Source organism: Chlorocebus sabaeus, chromosome X (assembly GCF_047675955.1).
Source record: "Chlorocebus sabaeus isolate Y175 chromosome X, mChlSab1.0.hap1, whole genome shotgun sequence".
NCBI lineage: Eukaryota > Metazoa > Chordata > Mammalia > Primates > Cercopithecidae > Chlorocebus > Chlorocebus sabaeus.
In genome coordinates this window covers 1453721-1467484 of record NC_132933.1, presented here as the reverse complement: position 1 = coordinate 1467484, position 13764 = coordinate 1453721, and the positions used below count along the sequence as shown (strand labels likewise).

The 13764-nt window shown below is 51.0% G+C and overlaps 1 protein-coding gene and 1 long non-coding RNA gene across 4 annotated transcripts; one reads left to right on the top strand and one right to left on the bottom strand.

The window, feature by feature from the left end:
- Window positions 1-119: 119 nt before the first annotated feature.
- Window positions 120-3736, bottom strand: SLC10A3 (solute carrier family 10 member 3). 3 transcript variants are annotated; one of them, XM_007993151.3, is made up of 4 exons: window positions 3665-3736; window positions 3384-3435; window positions 1393-1890; window positions 120-1305 (listed from the first exon to the last, which is right to left on the bottom strand). In XM_007993151.3, exons 3-4 carry the CDS (start codon window positions 1747-1749, stop codon window positions 316-318), a joined length of 1347 nt encoding a protein of 448 aa, XP_007991342.1. In that variant the 5' UTR covers window positions 1750-1890; window positions 3384-3435; window positions 3665-3736; the 3' UTR covers window positions 120-315. The 3 variants fall into 3 exon arrangements, with proteins under 3 accessions (XP_007991342.1, XP_007991339.1, XP_007991341.1); XM_007993148.3 differs by having other exon boundaries at window positions 120-1890; XM_007993150.3 differs by lacking the exon at window positions 3384-3435 and having other exon boundaries at window positions 120-1890; window positions 3665-3719.
- A 65-nt stretch (window positions 3737-3801) lies between these two features.
- Window positions 3802-13376, top strand: LOC140710817 (uncharacterized). The gene is made up of 2 exons (XR_012091881.1): window positions 3802-3894; window positions 11515-13376. It is a non-coding gene; the product is annotated as an uncharacterized lncRNA (long non-coding RNA).
- Window positions 13377-13764: the final 388 nt, after the last annotated feature.

The following is a 13764-nucleotide window of genomic DNA, read 5'->3' as shown; positions in this document are numbered from 1 at the left end:
CAGGGGTGGGTCACCGTGTCACCCAAGCTGGCCCTCCACCCTGGTCCACACCTACCCAGCACACTCTTTCTACCCCCACGCCCAGGCCCCAAAAGGCAAAGATTAGAAGAGACCCAAGCTTGCTTCTCTGTTTTATTGAAATATATTTTCTGGGCAGCGCCCACCTACCTAACTCAGCATGGCCACTGTGGCACTGAAAGCTGGAGAATAAAAAATCAGTAAAAAAAATAAGCCTGGATTTTTCTGAGTGCATAGTGCATGAGAACTTTGGTGGAGTGTGGGGGCTGGGGCTGATGAAAGCTTGACCCAGAGGCCTCAGGAAACTGGGAACAGGCTACTGTAGATGCAGTGGCCAATGACCAAGGCCAGCATCTCGGAGGTGCCGCTCAGCGCCACAATGAAGGGGGCCTGGGAGGCATAGTCAGCTTGAAGGCGGCGGAGGGATAGCTGCAGCATGGCCAAGGCCAGCAGGCTGTTCTGCACCCCTACCTCAATGCTGACCGTCCGCCGCTGGGCCACCGGCAGCTTCAGACATGTGGCCAGGCAGTAGCCCACCAACAGGCCAACCAGGGGCACTGTGATACCCACCAGTACAATGGGTAGCCGGACGCCTGCCAGGATGAAGACCCCCATGCGATAGGCCAGGAAAAGGCCGCCCAGGAGGAGCACAAAGCTGAAGGGCTTGATGACCTGCAGCAGCAGCTGGGAGAACTTGGGGAGCTTGGACTTGATCAGCACGCCCACTGCTATGGGGATGGCGATGAACAGCAGAGTGCCCAGGATTTTGGAGATGGGCACATGGAGTGTTTCATGGATGCTGAGCAGGTGGCTGTAGAGGGCTGAAGACAGAGGCAAGAAACCAGTGGCAGCCACCGTAGAGATGAAAGTCATGGAGATGGCCAGGGTGACGTCCCCTCCAAGAAGGAGGCTGAAGAGGTAGCTCCCTCCGCCGCCAGGCGATGAGCAGGTAATGATGAGGCCCAGAGCCAGGGCCTTGGGCAGCATGAAGACTTTGGCCATGAGGAAAGCGTACAAGGGCATGACCAGAAACTGGCCCAGGAGGCCCAGCAGCATGGGCTGGGGGCTCTGCATGAGCCCCTTCAGAACCTCGAGTTCCACTTTGCACCCAAACGAACACTTGTTGACAAAGATAAGAGGCAGGAGCAGGTAGAGTATTGGGTTTTCCGAGAAGTGGGCCAGGTCGGTGCTGAGGGTGGCAGGGGTGTCTTCAGCAGGGGAGACCTTGATGCAGAAGTCTCTCCGCTCCTCAATCAGTGTGGGCGGGGCCTCATGGGCGTCCAGGAGCTGGATGTGGAGTGGGGCCAGCCCAGCCAGGCCTGAGTGGATGCCCACCACAAAGCCACCCCCACCTCCCCAGGTTATGGCACTCACGTTCTTGATGGTCAGCACCTCTGTGTCCAGGGATGTAACCCTGAGCATGGGGCTGGGCACCGTCCTGTTGGCTTGGCCTGGGTACTGGCTGGAGATCACAATGATGCCCTCACTCTCCTCAGGAAACTCAAACTCCATCACAGAGCCATCTCCAATGCTCAAGTAGCGGCCCCCAGTCAGCGGCACAGTGTGACCCCCAGCAGTGCTGAGGCTGCTGCTGGCTGTCCCTCGGGCCCCCCACGGCAGGCTGATGAGCAGCAGGGCAGCTCTGAGCATGCCTAAGGGACCTGTGCCACCATCCTCGCCTCCCAGACCAGGCCACTGCTGAGAGCTGCCCCTGCCCTGCATTAACACCATGGCTCTTCCTGGAGGGCCGATGCGTGCCCAGGCCCTCTGTGGCTTAGGAGAACATCCCCACTGGTGCTGTTGGGTTGTCCTGAGAAGGATTCATGGGTGGGTCCCAGTCCTGTGCTGCCTTCCTTGATGGCAGGGCTCTCCCTGAGGAGGTAAGGGACACAGAGAGGCAGCTGGTGAGGGCGTGCAGTCAAGAACCCAGGAGCATGGGGATCTGGAAACCCGCTGCTAAGAGTAAAACTCAGCAGGGACCCTTGCCCCACACTCAGGAATAGAGAGGCAATGCCTAGTGCTGGCCCTTGAGTGCCATTTGGCTGTGGCTCCCTGGCTTGCTCTACCTGCCCCTACAGTGACTTGATGAGGGTCCTGCTGGGAAGCAGGTCCTCCCTCCCCAGGGAAGTTGCCAGAATGGGCAGCAGGAATGGATCAGACAGAGCCACATGTCTACTGGGGGGCTTTCTTCTTTTGTCAGAGCTCCCACTGGTCCCAGACTTTGAGACTCCCAGTGCCACTGTGATATATCTGAGAGGCTGTGCTCAGAGTCCGGGGCTCCCCTCCATGCTCACATGCGCGGCTACCAGAGCCTCAAACTCCCAATGGAACTATGAGTGTTTCTAGGGACCAGCAGCACCTCCTTCCATTTCTCAATTTGGGCAGGGACCACTGTAGTGTCACATCACCTGCTAGAACTGGGGCAACCAGGCTGGAGACACAACAGCTTTACATCACCCCTGTCAGTTGCCTCATGCACTGTTGTGTCCCGGTCCTAGAAGAGGACTGCCTCTGTAGATCCTTTTTTTTTTTTTTTTTTTTTTTTTTTTTTTTTTTTTTTTGAGACGGAGTCTTGCTCTGTCACCCAGTTGGAGTGAGTGGCGCCATCTTGGCTCACTGCAAGCTCCGCCTCCCGGGTTCCCGCCATTCTCTGCCTCAGCCTCCCGAGTAGCTGGGACCACAGGCGTCCGCCACCTCGCCTGGCTAATTTTTTTTGTATTTTTTAGTAGAGACGGGGTTTCACCGTGTTAGCCAGGATGGTCTCGATCTCCTGACCTCGTGATTCACCCGTCTCGGCCTCCCAAAGTGCTGGGATTACAGGCTTGAGCCACCGCGCCCGGCCTGTAGATCCTATCACTTTGGCACTGGCCTCCCGTCATCTGAGACTGGGGTGAAAGGCAGAAGTAGGGAGCAGAGGTTAGGTTAAGCCAAAAGTTCATCCTGGCGAGCCTCCCCTATCCCTAGCTTAGGATGACATGGCCTCTGCTGGCTTGAAGTTCGGGTCACTTACCCTGGAGGCCTTGGTCCAGCCATGTGTCTTATCTCTGAAGAGGGAGGCAGGAAAACCAGTGGGGTGGGAGAAGCAAAGTAGAGGAGCTAAGATGAAGGCACCAGGGCTGAAGCCACCAGGGTGATACGAACCAGTCAGAAGGGAAAGGCTAGGGGCCATTCACTCCATGCCCCATCCCTCCAGTAGGGCTGGTGGCTCTGACTCACTCCAAGAGGGGTTTGGCCCAGATCCTACACCATTTCTGCTTGAGGGGCCGACAGAGTTTGAGCAGATGCACCCCCAAGTCAGGGGAGGGAGTCCCGGCCCTTCCACACCGGCCAGGTATTCGGGGTAACTGGCAAGGGCTCCTCCCTACCTGGGAGTCCGGAAGTTGTCGGACGGGTCGTTAGCAGAGCTCTGGCGCGGACCTGGGAGGGAGGAAAGGAAGGGCACGCCGCCGTCCCACAGGCGGCGACCCACTCGGGCCGCTTCGGGGTCTGGGGGAGCACCTTACGACATTCCTGGGCCCCGCAGCCCCGCCAGGCCTCGCGAACGAGCGGCGGCGGCCCTTCCCTGCCAGGCCCGACCGGGCGCCCGAGTGGGCGATCGCGGAGCGGGGTCGGGGCCAGAGGCCGCCTCCCTTCCGGAGGTTCTCACCTGCCACAGCCACGGGGCAGCTCAGCTGCAGCGTCTGCCGGGGCCAGCAGACGCCCGCGAGCTCGGCCCGTCAGGGCCCCGCCCCACCGAGGCCCCGCCCTTCCCCGCCCAGCGCGTCAGGGCCCCACCCCTCCCTCAGCGTCCAGCTCAACTCCAGCGGCTCGCTGGGTTCCGACCGGTTGTGACGTCTCTGGGAATGACGCGCCCGCGCGGGCGCGGGCGTGGTGCGGGTAAGCTGGTCGGCGCCCGGCGCTGCGTGGACCAATCGCTTGGCAGCGCATCTGAACTTGTTGTGATTGCTGGGGCGACCCGCTCTGGGAGGGAGCCCCAGGCATTCCCGATTACGCTGCGACCTCTAAAGGCAGTGGGACAGAGGGTTAGCCGTTAGCAGGGCTGGGGCGCCCGTGGGCTGCCGCTAGGGCTGGGAGCCCGGGGTTAGGGTTTTGGCCACGTTGCCGATCAGCGTGCCCAGCCCTGAGGCTCCAGGGCTGAGTTTGACCGACCTGGACGCCGGGTTCTGTGCGGAGTTCCTCCTTTCGTTCAAGCATTGACCGAGCGCCTTTTTCTATTTATCTTCTGAGACTGAGTCTCGCTCTGTCGCCCAGGCTGGAGTGCAGTGGCACGATCTCGGCTCGCTGCAACCTCCGCCTCCCGGGTTCAAGCCATTCTCCTCCCTAAGCCTCCCGCATAGCTGAGATTACAGGCGCCCGCCCCCGCGCCCGGCTAATTTTTGTATTTTTAGTAGAGGCGGGCTTTCACCATGTTGGCCAGGTTGGTCTCGAACTCCGGACCTCGTGAGTCCGCCTCGGCTTCCCAAAGTTCTGGGATTACAGGCGTGAGACACTGCGCCCGGCGAGGGCCAATTTCTATATCGTGGAACATTAAGTGAACTTGTCTGCCTTTCCAAACTTTGGCGCCACTAGCAAGGTGCGGAGGCTTCGTGGTAAAGGAATAGAAGGCAGAAGGTTGGGGAAAAATATGATGGGAACGTGTAGAAAGAGTGTCGGAAGACAGTACAGAGGTGCAGAGCGAAGGGGGATCATATGTTCCCAAAGCTTGTTGGGGCAACTGGAATCAATCTGCACACTTCAACCTCTTGTCAAGACTGATGGAGTCGGAGGTATTTGCCCCGGGTAGGTGCACAAGACACATGGTTGCAGATGTGAAAAAAAAAACAAAACTGAACAAAACCACCCATGTCTCTAATGTTTCAAATAAATAATATACATTTCATTTTATTATTTATTTATTTATTTATTTTTGAGACAGGGTCTCGCTCTGTCGCCTAGGCTGGAGTGCAGTGGGCCAAGCTTGACTCACTGCAACCTCCACCTCCCGGATCCAAGCGATTCTCCTGCCTCAGCCTCCTGAGTAGCTGGGAGGTACGGGCATGCGCCACTACCACCCGGCTAATTTTTATATGTTTTAGTAGAGACAGGGTTTGCCATGTTGGCCAGGCTGGTCTCGAATTCCTGACCTCAAACTATCCACCGGCCTCAGCCTCCCTAAGTGCTGGGATTATAGGCGTGAGCCACTGCGCCCAGCCAAATAATATACTTTTAATTAATTTATTGATATTTAAATTTATTTTAAAAGTTTATTTATTTATTTATTTAGAGACAGGGTCTCACTCTGTTACCCAGGTGCGGTGGCTCACACGTGTAATCCCAGCATTTTGGGAGGCTGAGGCGGGTGGATCACAAGGTCAGGAGATCGAGACCATCCTGGATAACACGGTGAGACCCCGCCTCTACTAAAAGTACAAACAAATTAGCCGGGCCTGGTGGTGTGCGCCTGTATTCCCAGCTACTTGGGAGGCTGAGGCAGGACAATCTCTTGAACCCGGGGTGGGGCGGAGGTTGCAGTGAGCTGAGATCATGCCACTGCACTCCAGCCTGGTTGACAGAGCAAGACTCCATCTCAAAAAAAAAAAAAGTTTTTTGTGTGTGTTTTACAAAGTTCAAGTTAGTATGTGCACATAATATGAGCAAATATACATATGCTGAAAGTTCTTATAAGGGTTTGATGTGTGGATGATCAAAAACATTTGCAACCGTAACTCTCAGCCATTCTTTAGCCTCCAGGGATCAGTAAGGCAGAAGTGATTTGTGTGTTTGTACTTGGTGTTCTGGAAAGGTTGTTCTGTCCCTTTCAAATGGGGTTGAAGGGTCCTGATGGAAGTAGACAGTATTTAGACTAGAACAGGTGAGAGGGCTTGACTTGGCACATGCTGGGGCTGAAGACTGCAATTTGGAAAAGGGCAGTAAGGGTAGGGACTGTCTGAGGATGGGGTAAAATTGGCCAGAGGGAGAAAGGAGTCAGTTGGAAAACCCAAAGAAGGAAAACCAAAAAGTTCTGTCCTTTTTGAAGGAAATGTGAATTTTTGTATTCTACTTGCCTGTGCTCTTGGGCCTACCTGACGCTGTCAGTGAAACTCACCTGGAACTAACCACTTGGCAGCCACCAATTCTTGTTTTTGCCAGAGGTCAAGGAGAGCAAATGCAGTCAGAAGACTGCTGTCTGTTATTGTCAATCACTTCAGCCTTCCCTGAAAAGCCCGAGTGGGCAGGTGGAATATCTGACATGAAGAATTGGTGGCTTTGTCTGCAGGAAAAGGGAATAGCTAAATTAAAGGCAAGAGAATGTTCCTAGTTGGTTTAGGGAATCAGTAGTTTACCCCAGGACTCGGTGGCTCACGCCTGTAATCCCAGCACTTTGGGAGGCCGAGGCGGGTGGATCACTTGAGCTCAGGAGTTCAAGAGCAGCTGGGGCAACATGGCAAAACCCCGTCTCTACAAAAAATACAAAAATTATCCTGGCGTGGTGGCATGCGCCTGTAGTCCCAGCTACTCGGGAGGCTGATGTGGGAGGGTCACTTGAACCCGGGGAGATGGAGGCTGCAGTGAGCTGAGATCGCGCCACTGCACTCCAGCCTGGGCAACAAAGTGAGACCTTGTCTCAAAATAATAATAATAATAATCATTATTATTATTATTATTATTATTATTATTTACCCTAGAAGAGAAGGAGGAAGAGGTGAGGATACCTAGTGCCCAAAGAGAAGTCATTTGGACTGAAAAAACAGATGGAACAAATGATAGCAACAACTCTTGAGGCAGGGACCTCCGGAAACAGTTTTTTTTTGTTTGTTTGTTTTTTGTTTTGAGACAGAGTCTCACTCTATCGCCCAGACTGGAGTGCAGTGGCACAATCTTGGCTCACTGCAACCTCTGCCTCCCGGGTTCAAGTGATTCTCCTACCTCAGCCTCCCGAGTAGCTGGGATTACACCCAGCTAATTTGTGTATTTTTAGTAGAGATGGGGTTTCACCATGTTGGCCAGGCTGGTCTCAAACTCCTGACCTCGTGATCTGCCCGCCTCAGCCTCCCAAAGTGCTGGGATTACAGGCATGAGCCACCGTGCCTGGCCCAGAAACAGTATTTGATAAATAAGGAGGCCAGGCGAGGTGGCTCATACCTGTAATCCCAGCATTTTGGGAGGCCGAGGGGGGAAGATTGCTTGACCCCAGGAGTTTGAGACCAGCCTGGGCATCATGGGAAGATCCTATTTCTACATAAACAGATTAAAAAATATTTTAAAAGGCATGGAAGGCATATGCTAGTGTAAGTATGAGGTACATTGAGTATCCACAGGGAAGTATAATGACACCTGTCACTTTTGCCTGCCGGGCATCAGGTTGCAGCACCTTAGTTTTCTTTGGGGGAACCATCCGTCCTCCACTCTCAGTATGCGTGGTTTACATGTGGATGGCCCCAACGCTGGGCCCTGGAGTGGGCACATAAGCAGATGCAGCCAGCCAGCCACTCAGACTGATGCAAACATAATGCCATAATCCAATCTGGACCAATGAGGGTTAGTCCCCAGGGACTTGTACTGAAGTGTTGGGAATGCCATCCTACGCCACAGAGAGGGAAACTAAAAGAAAATGATATTATGATATTTATTTGGAATGGGTATTGCAATGGGAATGTGTGTGCTGTAGTAAACTGTGTATATTCAGGGAGGTGAAGGGAGAAAAAGGTTTTTGTGGTTGTTTTTTGTTTGTTTGTTTGTTTTTAAGGCAGGGTCTCACTCTGTTGCCCAGGGTGGAGTGCAGTGGTGTGATACTGGCTAATTGCAGCCTTCACCTCCTAGACTCAGGTGACCCTTCCACTTCCGCTCCCTCAAGTAGCTGGGACTACAGGCATGTGCCACCATGCCTGGCTAATTTTTTTTTGTATTTTTTGTAGAGATGGGGTTTAACCATGTTGCCTTACACTGGTCCCGAACTCCTGCGCTCAAGCAATTCTCCTGTCTCAGCCTTCCAGAGTGCTGGGGTTACAAGCATGAGCCATGACAGCAGGCTGACAGGGGTGTTTTTGTTTATTTGTTTTTCAGATGGAGTTTGGCTCTTGTTTCCCAGGCTGGAGTGCAATGGCGCGATCTCGGCTCACTGCAACCTCCACCTCCCGGGTTCAAGCGATTCTCTTGCCTCAGCCTCCCGAATAGCTGGGATTACAGGCGTGGGCCACCATGCCCAGCTGATTTTGTATTTTCAGTAGAGACGGGGTTTCACTATGTGGGTCAGACTGGTCTTGAACTCCCAACCTCAGGTGATCCGCCCTCCTCAGCCTCCCAAAGTGCTGGGATTACAGGTGTGAACCACCGCGCCTGGCCAACAAAGGTTTTTAAAGAAAAAATGAGAATTACATAATTGTTTTCAGGTAATTATCCTTGGCTACAAGGATTAATAACAAAGGTGGCATCAGTCCAAGTTTGGACAGGCAGTTGCTGGGTAGATGTCTTCACAGAAGTATTCTCTCTGTGTCAGGTGATGATAGCCATTGTACGGGGTTATAGTTTTTACAGAGTCTCATGGTGGGTTTTGCTGTCAGGCATCACGCATGAGAACCTTCTCTTCATGGCCTTCCCCATCTCCGGTTTTCAGGTTTGTTTTTTTAAGGTGGGGTCTCGCTATGTGACCCTGGCTGGAAGTGCAGTGGCTTTTCATGGAGCGATCCTACTACTGATCAGCATGGGAGTGTTTACTTGCTCTGTTTCTGAGCTGGCCCAGTTCACCCTTCCTTAGGAAACCTGGTGGTCTCCTGCTCCCAGCAAGTTACCATATTGATGCTGAGTTTAGTGAAGACACCAGATCAGAATAGCATACCACAGCCCAGAAATCCTGTGCTCAAGTGATCCTCCTGCCTCAGCCTCCCCAGTAGCTAGGAATACAGGTGGGTACTACCATGCCTGGCTAATTAAAAAAAAAAAAATTTGTAGAGACAGGGTCTCCCTATGTTGCTCAGGCTCATCTCGAATGCCTAGGCTCAAGGGATCCTCCCACGACAGCCTCCCAAAGTGCTAGATTACAGGGGCGAGCCACCGCACCTGGCCTAGCATGGAAGTTTTAACCTGTTCCATTTCCAGCCTGGGCTGGTTCATTCCTCCCTAGACAACCTAGTGGTCCTCCACTCCCAGGATACTGATGCTGAGCTTTTTGTGGACACCTGATTGGCATGGCACACTATAGCCCAGAACTCCTGGGCTCAAGCAATTCTCCTGCTGCAGCCTCCTGAGTAGCTAGGACTATAGGCATGTGCCACCACACCTGGCAGGGATTTTTTGTTTTGTTTTGTTTTGTTTTGTTTTGTTTTGTTTTGTTTTTTGAGACACAGTCTCACTCTGTCACCCAGGCTGGAGTGCAGTGGTGCGCTCTTGGCTCACTGCAACCTCCATCTCCCGAGTTCCAACAATTCTCCCACCTCAACCTCCTGAGTAGCTGGGACTACAGGCCTGCATCACTACGCCCAGCTAATTTTTCTATTTTTACTAGAGACAGGGTTTTACCATGTTGGCCAGGATGGTCTCAAACTCCTGACCTCAAGTGATCCACCCACCTCAGCCTCCCAAAGTGCTGGGATTATAGGCATGAGCCACCACACCTGTTTTGTTTTTAATACAAGTGACTCCATTTTGCTTCTGGCAACTTTCACATTTCCCCTTTTTGATCGTGATCTTTCTTCAAAAGCAGTGGGTTTGGATTGTCCCTCAGTACTGGGACGGACCTGTCCTGGGCTGTTGGTCTGGTTCCAGATAAGAGGGAGTGATTGACAACTAGGAGTCAGTGTTAAAACCCCTTTAGGCACATCTGAGCAACACTGGAAATTCGGGGAGAGTTGCACTCAGACTAAGTCTACCTGAAGTCCATCTTTACGTTCAATTTTTTGTGTTCCGTGGTCTTTTGGCCATCATCTGGAAGCCCTAGGCCAGCATATTCTGTTAGCAGCTGTACTTCTGCAGAAGCTTCACAAGTAATAAGTACAAATTGTTAAAAGGAAAATACAAATTAATATTAATAGTAATATGATACCCCCAGTTTTCATAATGGTTTTGAGCTATGAACCTAGGCTTAAAGGCAATCAAGTGAATAAATCAAATGACCATGGGGAATTAGGTGAGACCCATTATAACCTATGTGACCTGTTATAACCTATGTTTTGTAATTTAGTGTATATGGGGCCTCAAGTTCTCCAGGGAAATTTATCCAGGTTCAGCAGGTGCTATTAGCAATAGAACAGATATTTCCTGATTTAACCAATAGATACTGAAGGTTCTCTTAGGTCAGGTTCTGTGAGGTTACCGATAGAAGCTATTGATTGTGCAGTTTCAATTACACCATTATCCTGTCAACGAAAAGGCAGACATAAGAAAGGAAAAATTAAGAGTGACAAGATTTTCATTTTGATGGGTGAAGCTCTCAACTTCTTTTTTTTTTTTTTTTTTTTTTTTGAGACAGAGTCTCGCTCTGTCGCCCAGGCTGGAGTGCAGCGGCATGATCTCGGCTCACTGCAACCTCTGCCTCCCGGGTTCAAGCAATTCTCCTGCCTCAGCCTCCCGAGTAGCTGGGATTACAGGTGCGTGCCACCACACGCAGCTAATTTTTAAAAAATATTTTTGGTAGAGGTGGGGTTTCACCATGTTGGCCAGACTGGTCTCGAACTCCTGACCTCAAGTGATCCACCCGCCTCGGCCTCCCAAACTGCTGGGATTACAGGCATGAACCACCATGCCCAGCCAAAAATCTCAACTTCTTGTTCTGGTCTGCAGTTTGAATGTCTCTGGTTATGGCATCAGGTGGTTTGGAGAACTTTCTGTGTGACCCATACATTAGGCATGAGACTTGTCCCTTGATATTTATACCAAGTTTTCTAGCTCCAGCTTCAAGGCCTTTAGCAACATAACATTTTTTTTTTCTTAGTTGGAGAGTTTTAGCCAAATATTAGAGGAAATTAGGAGGATTTGGGGTCTAGTCCTGTCTTCATGTAGATAAGAAACAATGCAAAGGGCTGCAATCTAATAACAGGCATATTTTAGTGTTTTTCCTTTAGAAACAACTATTTCTGGGAGGCCAAGATGGGCGGATCACGAGGTCAGGAGATCAAGACTATCCTGGTTAACATGGTGAAACCCTGTCTCTACTAAAAATACAAAAAAAAAAAAAAAAAAAAATTAGCTGGGCGTGCCAGCAGGTGCCTGTAGTCCCAGCTACTCGGGAGGCTGAGGCAAGAGAATGGTGTGAACCCAGGAGGTGGAGCTTGCAGTGAGCCGAGATCCCGCCACTGCACTCTAGCCTGGGCAACAGAGTGAGACTCTGTCTCAAAAAAAAAAAAAAGAAAAAGAAAAAAGAAAAAGAAACAACTTTTTCTCTCTAAGGTCATCCTGATTTTTACTAAAGATAATCAGAGTAATACAAATTTGTTTGTCAAATAAGTTTACTTTGATCAAATTTTGCCTGCAAGAATAGTGATTTGACCACATAGTAATCTCAGATTTTTTTTTTTTTTTCAGATGCAGTTTCACTCTTGTTGCCTAGGCTGGAGTGCAATGGTGCAACCTCGGCTCACTGCAACCTCCACATCCGAGGTTCAAGCGATTCTCCTGCCTCAGCCTCCTGAATAGCTGGGATCACAGGCATGTGCCACCATACCCGGCTAATTTTTGTGTTTTTAGTAGAGACAGGGTTTTACCATGTTGGCCAGGCTGGTCTCAGACTCCCGACTTCAGATGATCTGCCCACCTCAGTCTCCCAAAGTGCTGGGATTACAGGTGTGAGCCACTGTGCGTGGCCTGTTTTTTTTTTTTTTTTTTGAGACAAGGTCTTGCTCTGTCACCCTGGCTGGAGTGCAGTGGCACCGTCATGGCTCACTGCAGCCTCAACCTGCTGGACTGCAGCAATCCGCCTGCCTCAACCTCCATAAGTGCTGGGATTACGGACATGAGCTACCAAGCCTAGTCCCATAGAATCTAAACCATCTCTAGATTATTTATCATGCTTAATACAATACAAATGCTATGCAAATAGCTATTACACTGTATTGTTTCTTGTTTTTTGATAGGATCTCACTCTGTTGCCCAGGCTGAAGTGCAGTGGTGTGATCTTGGCTCATGACATCCTTGACCTCCTGGGCTCAAGTGATCCTCTTGTCTCAGCCTCTCAAGTAGCTGGGACTACAGATGCGTGTCACCATGCCTGGCTAATTTTCTTTATTTATTTTGTAGAGATGGGGTCTCAGTTTTACCCAGGCTGGTCTCGAATGCTTGGGCTCAAATGACCTGCCCACCTTGGCCTCCCGAAGTGCTGGGTTATAGGGCGTGACCCACTGTGAGAGCCTACACTGTATTGTTTTTTTTTTTTCTTCTTGAGATGAAGTTTTGCTTTTGTTGCCCAGGCTGGAGCGCAATGGCATGATCTTGGCTCACTGCAACCTCTGCCTCCCGGGTTCAAGTGATTCTCCTGCCTCAGCCTCCTGAATAGCTGGGATTACTGCCACCACGCCTGGCTAATTTTTTTTTTTTTTTTTTTTTGAGACGGAGTCGCGCTCTGTCGCCCAGTCTGGAGTGCAGTGACACGACCTCGGCTCACTGCAAGCTCTGCCTCCCGGGTTCACGCCATTCTCCCGCCTCAGCCTCCTGAGTAGCTGGGACTACAGGCTCCCACCACCACGCCTGGCTAATTTTTTGTATTTTTTAGTAGAGACAGGGTTTCACCATGTTAGCCAGGATGGTCTCGATCTCCTAACCTTGTGATCTGCCCGCCTTGGCCTCCCAAAGTGCTGGGATTACAGGCGTGAGGCACTGTGCCCAGCCCCCCTGGCTAATTTTTGTATATTTAGTAGAGATGGGGTTTCACCATGTTGACCAGGCTGGTCTTGAACTTCTGACCTCAGGTGATCCACCCTCCTCGGCCTCCCAAAGTGCTGGGATTACAGGCGTGAGCCACTGCGCCCGGCCACTGTATTGTTTTTTACTTGTACTATTTTTTATTCTTGTATTTTTATTTTTTTCAAATATTTCCAATCTGTGGTTGGTTGAATCTGTGGACATGGAACCCCCATGGATATGAAGGGCTGACTGTATGCTAGTTTGTCTCCTTCTGGAGATGTTTGCAATTTTCCATAGAAAATCTAAAGAGTGAAGTATGTATGATCCTGCAGTGGATCCATCATTACACATTTTTGTCCAAACCCATCGAATGTCCAATAGCAGAGTGAAGCCTCATGTGAGCACCAATGCTGGTTCATTGACAGCAACAGATGGGACGCTGGAGGCTGGCAGGGGGCACACAGGAACTCTGACCTTTCCACTCAGTTTTGCTGTGAACCTAAAATGGTTCTAAGAAAGAACATTTACAAAAAAAAAAAAAAAAAAGGGGAATACATGTAGAAAGTTCCTGGTGCAGACAGGACTGGGTGTTGGCTGTGTGATCTTTTCAGTCCTGGAATCACCATCATTTCCTGCCTGGTGAGTCTCCTCCAGGGCACCCCTGTGCCTCCAACCCCACATGTGCCTGCTCCGGAAGCACTTTTGTCTTCTGAGGCTCTGTCTGAGCTCTACACTCTTCCTGGGGTCGGCTCTTAAGTCCATCGCCCCTAATGTGGCCCTGTCAAGGACACCACAGTGCCTCCCATCTAGGAACTGCCTTCTCTCCTTTCGCTGAACTCAGACTGCTTCTGGGCCTCTGGATTTTATTCCAGCAAAATTGCTTCTAACTTGCTGGCTCTCGCTCAGCAAAGGGAGGTATTAACTGTAACCTGCGAG

Coding starts and splice junctions, on each gene's coding strand:
- SLC10A3 (XM_007993148.3), bottom strand. CDS start 1,749: ATGGTGTTAATGCAGGGCAGGGGCAGCTCTCAGCAGTGGCCTGGTCTG.